This window comes from Leptonychotes weddellii, chromosome X, assembly GCF_054177405.1.
Source record: "Leptonychotes weddellii isolate Sample4059 chromosome X, ASM5417740v2, whole genome shotgun sequence".
NCBI classification, from domain to species: Eukaryota; Metazoa; Chordata; class Mammalia; order Carnivora; family Phocidae; genus Leptonychotes; species Leptonychotes weddellii.
This window is the reverse complement of record NC_138385.1, coordinates 102,821,839-102,840,091: the sequence shown is the minus strand read 5'-3', so window position 1 is coordinate 102,840,091 and position 18,253 is coordinate 102,821,839. Positions and strand designations below refer to the sequence as shown.

The following is an 18,253-nucleotide window of genomic DNA, read 5'->3' as shown; positions in this document are numbered from 1 at the left end:
ACTGGTGCTGGTACGTTAGACCTGACCGCAAATGTTAAGGTCCAGTTACCATTTGTCCTGATTAGTTGGAGGCCGGAGTGTTCCGGACTTATTAAATACTTATTTTCCAAACACTTGGAGCTACAATTCTGTTTCCACCCTTTTGAAACATGAATCCCTTTTAACTGCTATATACAGTGTCTTCTCTATAATTTAATAAATCCGTAATTATAATAATTTTATAATTTAGTTGTCTCAGCAAGTTGAATGACATAATTTAATCATGAGTGAGTATCATTACTCTCATTACATTGTGAAAAGAACTTACAAACACATTATGAGAACATGCGTAAGTTTTCTTGCATTAAAATGGGAATTTTGAGTTAAAATGGAGTGTTCGATGTGCATTATAAGTCTTGGGTTTAAGTTTGGGCATATGAATCAGTGGTATTAAAAATTCAGCGTAATGACAAATTGGTTTTATGGATAAAATTTATCTTAGAAAGCAGGTACCTACTTGGCTCTAGGATTCTGTTACCGATTTTCAAGCTTTTGACTATAGCATATAAAATAAATGTTCATGTGAATGTGTGAAAGCCCCCAGCAGAGCTGGTCACACAAAAATCCACGGGATGTGGTTATCCTGTTGCTGAACCCACAGGGCCTCACAAATCCAGCTACGTTTTCAGTTCAAGTTTTCTGGAAACTTTTATCTGTGACTAAAAAAAAAAAAAAAATCAGAACAAAATGCTGTAGGATAATAGAATTCCTTCTCAAGAAATGTGTTCATATCCAACTTTTTAAAAGGTGCCTACTTTCCAAAATAGGGGATGAGGAAGGTTTATTCTTTCTCGATTATGTAATCTTGTTTATTATTAGAATTTCTGTAATGAATATGCAGATTTCTTTAACTCCTTTCTGTTTCCCATACCTATGCAAGAGATAAGTAAGGTTTAAAATCAAGACAGCATGACCGTGGTTAAGGAAAGAAAAATGCTCGCTTTGTGGACCATCTAAATTTTCCACACAGTTAACAAATTAATTTTGCCTCTGAACTACACCTAAGAAGAGAGAATATCCTACTTACAGCTGCTTATGTCTCCATGGGTTGACGGTTAACCAGGATAGCAGGGCTGTGCTTGGCTTTCGTCTTCGTGACTCATTCCGCCGGAAGCCTTTCCCTGTCTCATCGTCAGACTTGGGATCTAAAGGGTCAGAAATAAAATATCAAGGGCCGACACCATGGTGACATGGGCTGTGGCATTTTGCAGCGAGGGCCTGCTAAGGATGTGCTCGTCCTTCAGCTAACCTTGAGAAGGACGGCTCTTGCCCTCTGCTGTGACGCGTGTGGCAGGTGGATAGACCGCAGCCACTGGAGGGATATATGTTAGGTCTCAGGCTTTCCTTTTGGTGTGTGAATCCCTGCACCAAAAGCCGCAGCCCGTGAGCTCAGCCTTTGCAGGCATTCACGCACGCATTGCTGTATGTGCCTTCTGAGCCCAGTGGAAGGGACAGCATGCCTACGCACACTTGTGGCCGTATGGGCCCGATGGTGTCCCACGACACAGCGGGATCCACTGTGGCAACCCGGGGAGAGCGAGGGATGTACGAGGACGGAGGAGGCTTCCCTGAAACTGTGAGACTTCTATTTCATTTATTTTATCTCATTAGCGCTCAGGCTCTCAGGAACGAGCTGCACTTCCCGGCTGTTCATTTCCTTTAATGGGAAAAAAAACAAAAAAACAAAAAAACCCTCATAAATGGATTTTTCGTTTTCTTCAATGTAGTCCATTAAACATATATTTTCTTATGGCACTTTGTATTCTCTTATATTAGACAGTATTAGGCAGTTTTTAAAATAGACATCCAGGGGCGCCTGGCTGGCTCAGTCCGTGAAGCACCTGACTCTTGATCTCGGGGTCGTGAGTTCAAGCCCCACGCTGGGTGTAGCGATGACTTAAAAATAAAATCTTTAAAAGAGACATCCATTTTTCTACTAAAGCTTTCATATGCCTGACCTAAGATTTCATTAATATCATGGATGAAAAAAGTGTCAGCCGTGACTTTGGTTAATTTGTGACAACGTTGGGGCACCTGGCTGGCTCAGGGGGTAGAGCTGGCGACTCTTGATCTTGGGGTTGTGAGTTCGAGCCACACGTTGGGTGTAGACGTTACTTAAAAATAAAATCTTCAAGGAAGAAATGAAAAGTTACTTCCTTATAGAGACAGAATGAATCAAAACTAGATTTTCTTTCTGAAATACCAAAAAAGACAGTGTTTTGAATGTTCAGACACCTTCTTCGGTCGAAGCTCAGAATGCGGCTTGTTCTCATCTTACCAGACGTCCTGTCTTCTGCCCTTTTCAGCCTGCATACTGGGTTCTACCGTTTTATCGGTTGTCTACACTGGCTTGCACATCTCCTCTCTTCGACACAGGGCCTATCCCCGTTCTCTCAGGATGCCTGCTGATGTTGGAGCTTCCTCCTGATTTGCTGTTGTGTGCTCTGGGACCTGCTGTTTGCTACAGGGACATTGGAGTGCTAACCAAGGCACGTCCTATTTAACAAGTCTTTGTTATCTTCGCATCTTCTTTTTTTTTTTTTTTAAAGATTTTATTTATTTATTTGAGAGAGAATGAGATAGAGAGAGCATGAGAGGGGGGAGGGTCAGAGGGAGAAGCAGACTCCCCGCTGAGCAGGGAGCCGGATGCGGGATTCGATCCCGGGACTCCAGGATCATGACCTGAGCCGAAGGCAGTCGCTTAACCAACTGAGCCACCCAGGCGCCCTATCTTCGCATCTTCTATGCAAAACTGTGTTGTATGTGGTAACATACTCTGCCCTCTGTTCATCTTTTATTCTTGAAATTTGTCACCTTTTTCTCTTGTGGCCATTGTCTGTGTTTTGAAAACATACTCGATAACCGTAAACCTTGGCGTCTCTTCCTTATCCACGGTCTATCAGACATTCCTACTGCACACTTTGCATCTGATACCTGTTCTAATCCTTATAATTTAAAGGGGTTTTGATTACATTAGTGTCAGGTTCGTCTGTAACAGGAAAACACAAAGGAACTGTAGTGTACATCGGGGTGGGGGGGGATTCCCTTGTCCATCTCATGAGTGACACGTAGAGGTGGATGGTCTACGCAGTCTCGAGTTGCAGACTCCAGGCTCCCCCCCACCATCTGGAGGGTGGAGCAGCTTCCTGAGTGTGGTGAATGAATGGTGGTAGTGTCCACCGAGGCGCAGCGGGATGGAGGAATGGGTGGGAATGATGGGAGGAAAAGAGTGCAGGTCAGTTTTCTCCCAAGGAAGATATGCAGACCCTCCCAAGTAAATCCTACAGGCCAGAAGGTGCTCACCTGTCCACACCTAGCTTCAAAGGAGGCCGGGAAGTGGCGTCTTCATTATGGGTGTCTGTGTGTCCAGGTAACCCCTGCTGAGTGCGGAAGGCTCAGAGGAGAGGTAATAGTGTCTCGCACAGGTATTTCTCTCATTTATAGATGGGGAGACACAGGTGTGGGAAGCTGCGTAATTGGCATACATGTTACAACAGAGTTGTTGGCAAAGTTGGATTTGTGGCCACGCCGTGTGCTTTGAGTCTGGCCCTCCATGAATGGGAACTACTTCTTCTTCTTCTCCTTCTCCTCCTTCTTCTTCTCGTCTCCTTCCCTCCTCCTCCTTCTTCATTTTCAGAGAGTGAAGGAAATGGAGTGAGTCCACAGACAGCAAATGTGTAGTGAGAACGGGTGAGCAGACAGAGACCCTGATAAAGTCCCGCTGGGATTCGGACAGGCCCACGGCGATTGTTGGAGAGCCTTGAACGATGGGGGATTTCAACATACAGAGGCAAAGAGCAAGAGGCAGGGCGTTTAGCATGCATCGTGTACCCATTTTGTACTGGGGTTGATATTTCTCTTCCCCAATGATTGGTTTGTTTCTACAGCGGAGAGTTAGTCAAAGGGAGTGTTTTTTGTTCTGACATTCAGCCATCAGTTGGGGGAGCTAGGATTGCTGGAAATCCTGCCTGGATTTGAGGCAGATGCTCTTAGCTAGAGCCCTTAGCTGCGTCCTCATTTGTGCTACTGTTCTCATCTGGGGTTCCAGCCAGGAAGCAGTCGGACCTGTAATCCACTGGCTCAGTGCTGGACCGTTCAGGGTCTGGGCTAAGGTGAACAGGTGGGATTGAGCCTGGGGGGTCAAGAAGAACGAGGTGTGGGTCCACGGTGAGTGCGTACTGAGTTAGAAGATGCTGGTGCCCCCGGGCGGCTCCAGGTGGGACCCCCGATGTAACATTTCTGGGTCTAAGAAGGGAACGGGGGCGTTGGTGTAGGGTGGATGGCTGAGGATAGGGGAGCAGACGGTGTGCTGTTTGAGGTGTATCTTGGAAGCAGGGAGGTCGCTGTGGGCTTGGGGGTCGTGGGACGGATTTGCAGACATCAGTAGATGGCGTCCGCATTCCTGAGGGGGCACTCCTGGGGTCCCTCGGGTGTGGGCCCCCCGCGGTGCAAAAACAAAGCGTTATTGAAACAGTTCTTGAAGAACTTCAAGATGGCGGTGTAGCAGGAAACCCTGCCAGACGGAAAAGCCACAGTGTCTGTGTGCGCCTTGCATGATATATATACACGGAGTCCTCCAAGCGTCCAAAGTACATCTTGCCAGGCCTAGCAGTCCGACGGCATTCATCACGGGAAGCCTGGGTCCGAGTGATGAATTAAGAATCAGTGTGCTGAAGCCACTTACATTTAACTGTCCATGCTCTTTAGGAATCCTTCGGGGGCTGGGGAGTGTCTTAAGACGTGTATGACAGTGAAGGGATTTAAGAGCAGAGGGAATCCACTGCGTGTCTTGCTTGGACGGATGCTTTATGTTCACAGCTCACTCGTACGTGGTCTTCACTGTGCACCCCCTCTGGGTAGCAGCGGGGTTTTGAGGGCCCTCAAAGCAATGTCACGAGGCAGGGACTGTGATTATGCTGACTTCACGGAAGGGGAGAGTGGGACACAGAGAGGGTCACAGCCGTGCCCAGCATCATACAGCTGGGATACAGTGGGGCTGAGAGTAGAACCCACGCTGTCCGTCACAGCCGGGGTTCAAGCTGATCATACGACATGAGCCACGGAAACAGGAAACACATTCTGTTTTCAAGGAGGCTCTGCAGAGGTGAGAAGAACAGTCTTTCTTTAGAGTACAGTGGAATTTTAACAAGAGAAAAAATGTATTTAAAAGAAAACATTTTTCTAGTATATGGAGAAATGTAGGATGAAATATGTTATCAAAATAATTTTGGGAGATAGGACGGAATATAGCTGTTAGCATTATAAGGTGACCAGATCCTTCCTATTTTATCACACACCTGGGATGTAGTGTTTTCCTTTGAAATGGCAGCTCTGAAGATGTGGATTCCTGGGTTCCTGGTGAATAATGAATGGAACGGGGTCCGTGTCTTGTGAGCCTACGTGCAATAAAATGTATTCCCATTGCTCTAAGTGGAGCAAATCCAAAATGGTCCAAAGAAATAGCACAGAGAATAAGCGATCTTTTTGCAAAAATGTTGAAATTTCAGATCAGAAAATAAAAAGGCACATACCACATAGAGCATACCGAACAAGCAAAGAATCAGAAAAATGAATTCTTCACTGTACACTTGTCCGGGCTGGGTAGCGATCCCCCGCTGCTCCCGGGTGAGGATGCTGGAGATTTCCTGCCCAGCCTTTAAGTCAGTTCTGCAGTTCACATCCGGGCAGGCCTGAGCGAAGGTGGTCATCATGGGACTCTGTGTGCATGGTTTTCAAAAGCAAGCGGGGAGCACGGGCCCTTAAAATGAATTTGTTCGGGAGCCTGCATTCTCTGGGGGTTTTAAACACACCGAGACTTGACTCGAATGTCAGGTTGGAAACGCCCTCTGGATCGGCAGCTGCCCGAGGGGATTCCTGCACACATCTGTCTGTAACAGCCTTGGCCCTCATGACCCTGACTGGGGATGCATTCTCAGTGGCTGTGGCCTGGGTAGCCGGAAAGAGCCCTAAAGGAAATCGGTCACACTTGTGAGGACACGGGGAAAAGAGGAGTGGATGGAGAGAACGTTCAGGAAAGCCATGTGCTTTTGAAAAAGTCTGGTGGAGAGGGTGCTCAGGGAACGGTGTCTGCAGCCTGGCGTGTCTGCCTGACTTCATCGTTAAAAGGCAGGTGTGCTGAGCACCTGGGAGGTGAGACAGGTGTGGGGTGGTCTCTCCCGGCATCAGTGAGGCTAAGACGGGAGGCGTCCTGATACGGATGCCCCGTAATGTATTCATTTCTAGCACATGCACAGGGCTTGCCCTGTGGTTCCTATGTCTCCCACCTGCCCCCCAAAACCACAGAGAGGCTCATGTTCCCTTGCATACGCTCATCTGAGGTCAGGGGCTGCTCGGACACAACGCGGACGCCCACTACAGTTGTGTTAAGTTGCTTCCGTTGGTTTATTTTGTATTGGCCTTGGTTGGTCACTAAATATGCACCAGAATATATGCAGATTATGGAAGTGGATTAATAAATGCATATGGGATGCCACACAGTGGGAAGGTCTTCAGGGCTTTACATTAAAAGCGCTGTAAGGAAAACGCAAAGGAGGACATTCTCGTTCTGCATCTGATTGCAGTAGGTCAGTAGCTGCTAATTCTTTCGCTACCTGCCACTTTTTTCACGAAGGAAGCCACTTGCTGAGCTCTCTCAGAGGCTGTTTGATGAGCACTCAGCCCCTCACAGACTCAGAACATTCTGGAATAAACAGGGAATCCGTTTTCTGATAACAATTTTTTGTAAAGCAGTTTTTTCCTGAAAATTTTAATACTTGGGGAGTATAACGGAACACAGACTTGATGTTCAAAGAACTTAATTTTTAGGGGCACCTGGGTGCCTCTGTTGGCTAAGCATCTGACTCTTGATTTCCGCTGACTCTTGAACTCAGGTTCATGTGTTCAAGCCCCGCACAGGCATTAAAACAAAAAAACAAAAAACTTAATTTTTAAATGATGTAACCATCCTACTCTGGGGTCAATGAATTCTCCTAATTTGGCATTTTTAACAGCTTTACTAAGAAATAACTTATGCACCCTAAAATTTCAATTCCACAGTTTTTAGCAAATGTGTGGAGCTGTGCACACCCAGCCCCAATCTAATCTAAGAACATTCCCTTCTGCTGCCCATTTGCGGTCCCTCCCCATCCTCGCTAGCAGGCTCATTTAATTCTTGATTTGCTGCTTTCAGGCTTTCTCAGAGCAGAGAAAATAAAATGTTCACCGAGGTCTTCGCGTGTTTAAGATTGTGTGTGATGGCCGTGTGTGTGCATGTGTGTGTGTGTGTGTGCTTTTCGCATCTCTTCTGTACATGTCAGCAGGGAGCTTCCTCCCTCTTCCGGAAGATCCTCTTAATTTTATTTTATTTTATTTTATTTTATTTTTTAAAAGATTTTATTTATTTATTTGACAGAGAGAGACACAGCGAGAGAGGGAACACAAGCAGGGGAAGTGGGAGAGGGAGAAGCAGGCTTCCCGCCGAGCAGGGAGCCCGATGCGGGGCTCGATCCCAGGACTCTGGGACCACGACCTGAGCCGAAGGCAGACGCTTAACGACTGAGCCACACAGGCACCCCAGATCCTCTTAATTTTAAACGGAAATAGAGGCCACAGGTTGAAAAGGTTGGAGAGCAGGAAATGCTAGAACTAGGTGGTAGAGCTGGGTGGTAGAGAGACAAACAAAAATAATCTGTTTGTCCGTGTGTGTGTGTGTGTGTGTGTGTGTGTGTGTTTATCGAATGTCTGCCCTGTGGTTCCAAGCTGTAAAGTCCATGAGACCCAAACGACCATCCTGGCTGAGTTTTCTCTGAGCAGACGATTCATAGGCTTTTTCTTCTCTTGCCTGCACAGCATTGCCTCGGACATTGGGGGTTGGGGAAGAGGAGGAAGAAGGAGATGGGAGGAAATAGAGAGATTTTTGTGCATAAGAAGAAAACGCCATGGTGACCTTGTGTAAATTTGCCTCATAGAAGCCGTCGTTCTGTCCGTCTTACCGTTTCTTCTTTGGCCGTTACAGCTTAATGCATGCTCTTGCTGTTTTTTGGGGCTATGGTGTTCTTCTTCGGAGCGGGAAGGACGAGACGCCCGTCCGGTGCCCCGCATTCCGGAAGCACACGGCCACGTAGTGTCTGTGCTTGCTCCCTGCTGCGGTGAGGCTCAGGGTGCTTCCCACCCCACGCCAACCTGTGTCCTTGTAAACCACAGGCACGTCCGTCTGGAAGGCCTTCTTCTTCACGCCCAAGTTCAGCCCCGAGGGCGCCAACGGGTGCTTTTCCACACACGTGTGTTTATGCCATGGGCAGTTTGTGAACCAGCATCACCCGCCGCTGCTCTTCGATATTTCCAGAGACCCCAGGGAGAGAAACCCGATATCGCCGACGACCGAGCCCCGCTTCCAGGAGATCGTCGACGTCATGCGGCGGGCCGCAGACCGCCACACCGAGACCCTGCAGGAGGTCCCCAATCAGCTGTCACTGGGCAACATTCTCTGGAAGCCATGGCTTCAGATGTGCTGCTCGTCTTCCGGGCTGTCCTGCCAGTGTGACCGGGAGGAACAGGCCAGGAGGGCGAGCCGCTAGGTGCATGTCCGGGGACAGAGGCCCGGCATCCGCTGCACCTCTGGCCTTGTGCACACACAGGGCGGCGGCCCTGCGGAGAGCCAGCCCTGTCGGCACCTCGGACTGGGAGCCTCTCTCCATCTTACTGCCCAAAGGCTCCGTCAAGAGCCCCCCGGTTACCCCAGGGGGAAAGCAAAGTGTACGGTATACACAGGGATAAATGCCAGACGTGGGGTTCCGTGGCCAAAATTCTTAGAGTCCTGTAAGTGTGGGGGGTCGGGTGGGTGGGGAGGAGCAGAAAGTATCATGCTGACTCCTCTGCAAATGAGTGGACCCATGGCATAAGGTGCCGTTATTCCACGATGCCTTGTGGTGCATCGGCCGCCATGATTTCCCTGGCACACCAATAAACAACGGAATAGCATTTAAACAGCACTTACTGAATCTTAATATATGCAACTTAGAATGAGTAAAGGACCATCTTCTTCACCAATAATAGATGATGCTCAATTGCAATTTGATTTGGAAGGCAGTTATTATCAGTGTTATTTAGAGCACATATTAAAAACTATGCATGATAGATATATTTACAGATACACAGTTTCTTTCTTTCCTCGGGAATTCAGAGATATTTGAACTATAAAACTAGAAGCTTCACACTATTTAGGTAAAAGCAAGAGAGGTTCACAGATAAGACTTTTCTCGTGCAGCAGACTTTTTTGTGAAATCCTTCGGGAACCATAATCCCAAGACAATCTGTCCTGAATGGATTTCCGTTGCATAATTTATAGTGTTACATTTGGGTTTTACTGTTTCTTTGGTGAATGGAAGTTCCCAGATAAAGGCTACCTCGGGGATAGTATAGCACGAGGAATCCCTCCCAATGCAGTGCAGAATTATTGGCCTGGAAAGTGTGTTACTCGGCGGGGGAGAACTCGTAAGCAGTCCATGACCCTTGCACAATATCATGATACCTTTCGTTCTTGCAGAATTTACTGATGAGACCACAGTAGTTCATATAGGTACCTTTGTTTTTTACACTTGTATTGTGTGGCTAACAAATACCTGTGCCTTCCTGTGCCTCGATGAGATGTACAATTTCGCTTTAATCCTGCTTATTCCGACATCAGTAATTGAGGGGCAGGGCATCAGCAGGCCACGTAGGAGGCAGTGGGCAGTGGCTCTGTAGGAGGAAGGTCCTGAGTCTGCACCACCAGCCCCCACGGAGGAGAGAATGCACCTGAGTAGAGGATGCTCATGTCACTCGATCAGACTCTAGACATCTGCCAACGGTATCGTGTGGATTCCTTTTCGGGTCAGTGGAGAGGACCTGCTGTTCCCGTGCTTATCCATTCGTCTCTTTAGTGCACATGTCTGAGCATTCCCTCTTGGCCCAGTGTTTGCTCCGTTCCAGGAGACGGCAGATCGATGCAAAGCCTGGACCCCGCGTGGCCCTGTGGAGAGAATGTGTGCTCTCAGACACCCTGACCATGGGCCACACGTCTCTCCACGTGTTCCCCACCCCGGGAAGAACTTCCAAGATCCAGTAGTATTACTGCATTTCCTCTTGAGATCCGTGATTTCACATTTTACATCTTTCTTTTCTTACAACCTACAAGTGATGTTTTTTTCCTCCCCTCCCCGGGAAAGGTTGAAAGTTGGCGAGCAAACGGGTTTCTTATTTTTCATGTGGATTTCTAACTCCAGAAATGGCTGAGAATCTGTCCTGTTGCTTTAGGAACCTTCGCTAACGACTGTACTAGCTTGTTAATAACGGGGTGGGGTTATTGCTGGTATTACTATGCAGAAACTATTTAAAACCACTATTACAAACTTCGGTATTACGCTGATCATGTTTACTCAAAGTTTAACACACTCAATGCAAGTGGACTCTTCTAGACAACACTTCAGGGGGTGGGGATGTGTGTTGGAGGATTAAGTGAAAGGAAGCACTTTTATAGAATATGTGAATACGTATGTATGTGTAGAGTTGTTAAGTCTGTACTGAATGTTAGCAGCCAATGAAGGACATATACCTCTAGAAATAAAATAAGCTTTAAAGTATTTGCCTTAAGGGGCGCCTGGGTGGCTCACATGGTTAAGCGTCTGCCTTTGGCTCAGGTCATGATCTCAGGGTCCTGGGATCGAGTCCCGTATCGGGCCCCCTGCTCAACGGAGAGCCTGCTTCTCCCTCTCCCTCTGCCGCTCCCCCTGCTTCTGTGTTCTCTCTTTCTCTCAAATAAGCAAATAAAATCTTAAAAAAAAACTATTGGCCTCAAAATAACTTATGACTGTTATGAATCAGGGTATTGGAAAATCAAATTTATTCATGATAAGCATAATTCTTAGGTTTCAACCCACTTGCCATCTGAAAGTTTTGCTTGGGGTCCACAGCAGGACATTTGAATTCTTTTTTCAGCAGACACCTAGCAAGCCTTCTTTATGACCTAGTCTGTTTTGTTTTTATGAGTCTGTATGAGGCTACTTGTTTTCAAAACATCTCACTGGTATTACCTCTTGAGTTGTACATCTAAACCTTACTGGGTTTTGGAGCTTTAAACAGATTCTTTTAAAAGAAAGAAGGCTTTCTATTCGTAGCATGTCCTACCTAACACGCTAAGCAAACAGGAACTATGGACAGACCTCATTTCCCAAGGTCAGTAACCCTGCGTGAAAAGCAGAATCGCAGCCTGCATCGTGAAGGATTCAAGAAAAGAAACAGACATCGGATTGTCCTGGAGGACGTACAGGGGAGAGGGGAGAAAAGATGCAGGGAAAGGACTTGGTCCACGTCTGAACGATGCCGTCTGTAAAGTGACGCACGTGCTTAAGGTTTCTGAAAACACCGTTCTGATGTCCATGCAAAAGTAAAATAAAATTTTCCTTGGCGACGAAATGTGTTGTAGTGCTTTGTGTTCTCGCGTGACTAGATGCAGCAAGTATGTGGAGGGTTGACTGTGTGAAGTGATGGGGGCTACGGGTTTCGATGGGACAAATACTGATTGCATCCCTAAGCCGCAGGGAGGGGTCGGAAGTGTAGAGACAGACAGGAAATACAACAGCCCCTCCCATCTGATCGGACGTGCACACTGCCTCAGGTCTTTTCGGGGGCGCGTGAAAAATGCCTTAATTCCCTTTAAAATCAGAAGGAACAAGATGAACATTGAAGGTTGAAGATCACATACACCTGTGTACCCATACAGTCATAGAATAGGATCTTAATGTGTTTTCACGTGTTTTAGGATCGCACGCAACACGTCATTATCTTAAAACCTATTTACTATGTTTTCCCTTTGTGTGCACGTCAAAGTCTCGAGTGGCCCTGTACGTGGGGGAAACACCTCTTGTGCTCATGAGATATTTGCAGCAGAGAAGTCTGCAGGGTCGAAATTGAGAAACAGAAAACATTGATCTCTCGTCCGGTCTTGAGACGGGATTCCTTTGGAAGACCGAAGCCGAGTCAGAATCAAGCACGGCAGCGGTAAGAAGGACGAGGAAGAGTGCGGGCACAGAGGGCCCCACGTGGGTTCCCATTTGACGCAGCACTTCTGCACAAACGCTAACGTGGGTCCTTAGGGAGAGGTCTGTGTGGATGACGCGTGGTGACTTGCAGATGCTCCGAGCTGGCTTCGAGCCTCATTATGCGCTCGTTAGCCCTCAGAGAACGTGCTGTGTGATGTCAGTGTCCCCGTTAAATCCAGGCTCCCTCCAGGACACCACCAGTGGGTCTAAGTGGGGGACTCTAGCACCCTGGTCATCCTTGGGGTTCTACTCATGAGGTTCAAGTGCTCTAAATGAGTTTGCAGGATAGCGCTGTTTGGCTTACGCGGCAAATACATCACATCTTTTTAGAGGTAGATTGCACAATGCCTGGGTTTGCTTTACCCAGTGTGCAACCCGTCACTTTCGTATTGAAGTCTAGGATATAAAACTGGCCTCACGGTTCATGTGAGAGTCTCACGTTACAAACTGTATTGTCTATGGTGGTGTTTTCCTAAAGGCAAAATCTCCAGTGACTGTATTTTTTATAACTATGTACTTTGAGTTGACTATGAAAATGCATATTGTCTAAATTGAGCACAAGGTGCAAAATTAAGTACGTAAAGTGCCGTATTTACAAAGATAGGGCGTGTTCCCCAGTGGGCATGGCCTCTTTGTAATGACATTTGAGGCAGAAACTTTCTCCTGCAGCAAGTGGGCAGTTTCATGTCTGTTGGTACGAGGCAGGGACGCATTTCTGTCTTCCCTTATTGTCGTGTTGGGACCATGAGACACTCGGGCCTGGCCAGAAAGTTCCGTGCATGTCATCTTTGCTGTGGCCGCTGAGCGCAGAACATCCAGGTAAGGACTCAGAGAAGATCCTGAGGAATGAGGATGCCACGGTGCAGTTACAAGAGCCTGGAACCCTGAGCCACGTCACCAGCTGGGGCAACCACGGAGAGCTGCCTGGTTACCAGGTGATTGCAACCTGACCAAGATCCAGACTTTTCTCTCTTAAGCCACTGAGATCCGGAGGTTGATGGTGTCATAGCAGGTAGACTGGTTACCTTGGCTAATCCAGTAGGTTGGTCACACTAGATGAGCGAGACGTGTTGTGAAAGCTCTTTGTATTGCAGACGGTTTTTCTGATTCACTGGTGTTGCTTTCAGTAGAAGCCCCATGCGTTAATTCTTGTGTGTGTGTGTGTGTTGTTCTTTTATATTTTTATTTCAATTTGATTGTTGTCCCAACACTTCAGCTGAGATCTAGCCTGTTTGACTTTTAAGTGTACAATGCAATACTGTTTACTTTAGGCACTAGGCTGCACGGTAGACCTCCAGAATTCATCTTGCATAACTGCCACTTTCTACCCGATGATGTGCAGCTTCCCATCTTTCTTATCCCCCAGATCCTCGCCACCAGCATGCTGCTGTGTTGCTTCTGTAAGTTTGACTATTGTACATACCTCCTGTCAATGGAATCCTGCAGTGTTTGTCCTTCTGTGACTGACTTAATTCATGTCACATAACATCCCTCTGGTTGATCTGTGTTGTTGCATTTTGCAATCTTCCTTTTCAAGATTGAAGGGTGGTGAACATTACTTAAAAAAAAAAAAAAAAAAAAGCCACAAGTGTTGAGAAGGATGTAGAGAAAAGAGAACCTTCATGCATTGGGGAAATGCAAACTGATGCGGCCACTATGGAAAACCGTATGGAGGGTCCTCAAAAAATTAAATATAGAATTACCATATGACCCAGCAATCCCACTTCTGGGTATTTATCCAAAAGAATTGCAGTCAGTTGGGGCACCTGGGTGGCTCAGTCGGTTGAGCATCTGCCTTCGGCGCGGGTCATGATCTCAGGGTCCTGGGATCGAGTCCCGCATCGGGCTTCCTGCTCGGCGAGGAGTTTGCTTCTCCCTCTCCCTCTGCCCCTCCCCCAGCTTGTGCTTTCACTCTCTCTCTCAAATAAATAAACAAAAATCTTCAAAAAAATAAAAATAAAATAGTCTTTGAAATCCCTATAAACTTTATAACCTTTGAAATCCTTAAACCCATATTTCCTCTGCATACGTTAAGCACTCTGCTGACTGTGGTGCTTTAGTTTTGTTAATCAGATTTTAGTCTTAGAAAAAAGATCAAAAGACAATGTAATGTCTTCAAGCCGACTTGTTTCTGCACCCTCTGAAATAATACCACGTAACTCCTGCGATTCGTGCTTCTGATGCTTTTCTTTAAAAGTCAGGGTGGAACACATTCAGTTCCTGCCACACATCAGGACCTTCTGCAGGAAGATCTGAGAGTTGTTGCCTCTCAGGTTGAAGGCAACAAGCGTGGTATGAAGAGGTTGGGAGAAGTCAGGGTTGCAGATAATTCAGGAGAGGATGCGTGTGGTGTTTTATCAGACAAGGGAGATGCCCTGGGTCGGGAACTGCTGAGAGAGAGTGGGGGGATCAGACAGACCATCTGTTAGAGCTGGTCTCAGGGAGACCTGTTTCCAGCCATCGTGTCCAGAGCGGAGATCATACAAGTTTCTGTAGCACCTTGTCTGGCACTGCAGGTGAGGTAGGAACTGGTCCCAGAGCTGGCCCCCTGGGAGAGGATGGAACAGGGGCTCATGCTCAGTTAGGCTCGTGCATCCCCGGCTTGCCTCCAAGGACTTCTGTGCATTAATCTACTTAATCTTCACTCCGCATCTGTCAAATAGATGTTATAATGGTTCTGTTACAGAGGAGGAAAGAGGTACATGGAACCAGGACATAAATAGGTTGCTTTAGACTTAGATTTATGTAGTGATCTCCTGGTTAAGAAAATAAGTAAAATGGGGCACCTGGCTAGCTCAATCTGTAGAGCAGGGGCCTCTTGATCTCAGGCTAAGTTTGAGCCCCATATTGGGTGTAGAAACTACTTAAAAATAAAATCCTTAATTTTTTTTTTTTTTTAAGTAGGCTCCATGCCCACCAAGGAGCCCAATGCGGGGCTCGAACTCACAACCCTGAGATCAAGACCTGAGCTGAGATGAAGAGTCAGACGCTTGAACGACTAAGCCACCCAGGTGCCCCAAAAACAGAATCTTAAAAAATAATAAGTAAATGGATAGATTTTCATGATCTCCAGATATTACTGCTCATGGTGTGTACCGCGCAACTCTAGGGGTCACATTAACACACTGCATTGGGAAGACTGCTTCCTAAATTTGTGCAGTGCACAACGCATACCACCATATATAGTACTGGTTAGATTGTGACATTGTGTAATTAGGTGGATAGAGAAGTCAGTGATAGCGCTTCTTACGTTGGTTTGCCTGGCAAAGAACACAGAAGCACTGTGTGTGAATTAAAGCCATGTGTTGGGGCGCCTGGGTGGCTCAGTCGATGAAGCATCTGCCTTTGGCTTAGCTCATGATCTCAGGTCCTGGGATGGAGTCCTGCATCGGGCTCCCTGCTCAACGGGGAGCCTGCTTCTCCCTCTGCCTGTGTTTATGCGCTCTCTCTCTCTTTCTCAAATAGATAAATAAAATGTTTTTTTAAAAAAGCCATGTGTTGAATCCATGAGCTAGCATACAGACTTGAGATCTTTCCAGAGTGAAACAAGCAAGCCGAGTGTGCCAATCATGAAAATAGAGTTCAAATAGTTGATCTATTGCATTCAAAGATGAAAAAGGCACTTGGATTTGTGTTTGTGTGCTTACCATTATGCACTGTCTCATCCTTGGATTTGCTACAGAGGTCCGGCTCGCTCCAGTGTCCAGACACGTAGTAAGAGGGTACTTCTGGCTGTTGGCAAATCGTGAGTAGAAATGTCACCTCTTACTCCGGGGCTAGAGCATTAGCCAGTATACAAATCCCCCAGCACGTTATCAACATCCCAGGTAGAGGCTGCTCCCCCAGCCTGGGGTCCGAGTGAAGCTGACAGGCGACAGAGCCCCAGATGACCCTTGGTGGGCACACACGGTGACCACAAGATACTCTTTTGTTGCTTTAGTGAGAGCTGCATGTTGTCACGACAGAACGAGCACACTCCCCTCATCTTGCAGACCTCCTGTTACCGCCCTGTTCCTGCAAATGAATAGTTATTAAATTGGGCAAAATACTTCATTGCTGTTTATGCTAAGCAATCCTGTGGCATTTTGGACACTGCAATAATTGAGGCTTAATCAGGCTTATAGAAAGATATTTTAAGTAGTTGGAGGAGAGGAAAATGATGGTTTTGGGCCAGTTTAAAACGAAAGAAAGAAACAAACAGAAGTGAATGTTTAGATTGACTGTATCTTCAGAAATACACACATCTGCTAACCTTTCCAGAGTGGGAATGAGGGAGGTAAATATCACTTCGAATATCTTACATCACACAGAGATTCAGTAACCATTCTGCAAGCTCAATTCTTTTGCTTTAACAACAACAAACCCTACATTTTAATGCCATTTTAAGTGTGTTTAAAATGTTCAGTCCTGTTTAATTGTATGTTAAAATTTGGGGACAATGTATTTTAAGTAAAAAAGGATAATAAGAACACTAATGTTTATCTGCATCCTGCTGTTAGCTTTTCAATGCAAGTAAACCATCTTTCGACCTTTTATCATTTGAATTAAGTTTGCCCTTTTTTTTCCCCCACCCCAGTAATGTTTAGTGAATTCTGGTGCTAAAAAAAAATTATATACTGCCATTATCTTCCATGGCAATTTAAATTTCACATTAGGGAAATATTGAAAACCACGTTGTATAATTTCTGTCCCAGCAAGGCATTGTTAGAGACTCTCCAGGACGATAAATGGTTCTTCTCATGGTTAGTTGTTTATATTCACAACGGTGACAATTAGAACCACCAAGCAAGGTGAGGCCACGAGTTATATGTAAACAGTGGCAGAAGGAGGTGGAAGGCTACACAGAGATTGGTGTGCAGGATGGAAGCTTCATCATCCCCACTTCTGTCTGTGGTCCCGTGCTCTTTCAAGATGATAAATTAGAGGTTGGGGATCCAGCATGGCATTGGTCATGGTGTGGCAATTACCCAGTAAGACTCCATATGCAACAATCTTAGATAATGCACAGGAAAGCGTTTGATTAATGCTTCTGTCCAAACCACTGTCTAGCTCCAGGGCAGGCAGAGAAGCCAGAATTTAAGAGCTTCCCCCCTCACTGTCTTGTGTGTCAAAAGCAAGCAGGCATCGAGTGTCAGCTCATCACTTACCAAGCTTTAAAAATACATATTTCTCTGCAGAAGATGGTCTCTCTGCTTCTCTGCTTCACACAAGTTTTCGTGAAATACAAGAAATCACTCTGGATGGAGGCAAGCGTTCATTCTGGGAAATGACAGTGCTCTTGGATTATCTTCTGATGAGATCTGGCCATGAGCAGTGTCCCTAACAGCTAGATGGCATGGTGCCCTTTCGAGAAATTAATGGCAGTGGCAAAACTCTTTTCTACTGAAGCCCAGGCAGCTACGTAAATGCTCGCTCTGTGAATACCATAGATAATTGGCATCGCCCATCCATTTTGAAACATTCTGTGATGGCATGGAGCTAGCCCCGTCCTCTTCTGCCTCTTCTGTATTTCTGCTGTTTCTCCAGACTAACCTTACCCTTGGCTAGCGTTCTCATTTCTCCTTTTTGCAACACGACCACAGAAAGTAGCCTTTATGAAAGGGAAAGGATTTGACCCAGCCCATGAATAATACTCCAAATCACGAATTTTGAGGATTTCAAGCATAAAAGAATTCAATCTCTATAATATGAGTAATTCTAGTGCCTGAGAAGGCAGGATGGTGAAGACAGTGGAAGCTGAAGTGTAAGGCATCATTGTGATTAAACACGATTATTTTATAGAACACATTTTAATTATCCTGATAAGAGACCATTACCCAATTAGGAAATGTTTTCAGCAGCACCATATTAAGACCTGTTTTGGTATCTCTTTCCTACTGTTTTAATTGTAGTTTCTAAGGACAAATGGAAACTGAAATTGTACTCTAAACCATTTCCTATTTGGTCGATGAGTATTTTCCTCAACCATAAAGTGTGGATTTGCCAATGGAGAGAGTTAATCACATTGCCCTAGATTTTCTTTTATCTTGGCAGAGAAATAGAGAGCTCTCTCCAACATGAAACTCAGTTGTCTGACTACTTTGTGGTTCATTTTAGCTGCTAGTACCATAGGTGTTACAAAAGCAACACATCTTCAT

The 18,253-nt window shown here is 46.1% G+C and overlaps 1 protein-coding gene across 4 annotated transcripts in view; it reads left to right on the top strand.

Moving 5' to 3' along the window:
• STS (steroid sulfatase) overlaps positions 1-11,490 on the top strand; it is a 137,391-nt gene extending 125,901 nt beyond the window's left edge. For all 4 annotated transcript variants that reach the window (XM_081809216.1, XM_081809217.1, XM_081809215.1 and 1 more), the window contains one exon: positions 8,242-11,490. In XM_081809216.1, the coding sequence (XP_081665342.1) occupies positions 8,242-8,615 (374 nt within the window). In that variant the 3' untranslated portion in view covers positions 8,616-11,490. The remainder of the gene's footprint in view (positions 1-8,241) is intronic.
• The last annotated feature ends 6,763 nt before the right edge of the window (positions 11,491-18,253 follow it).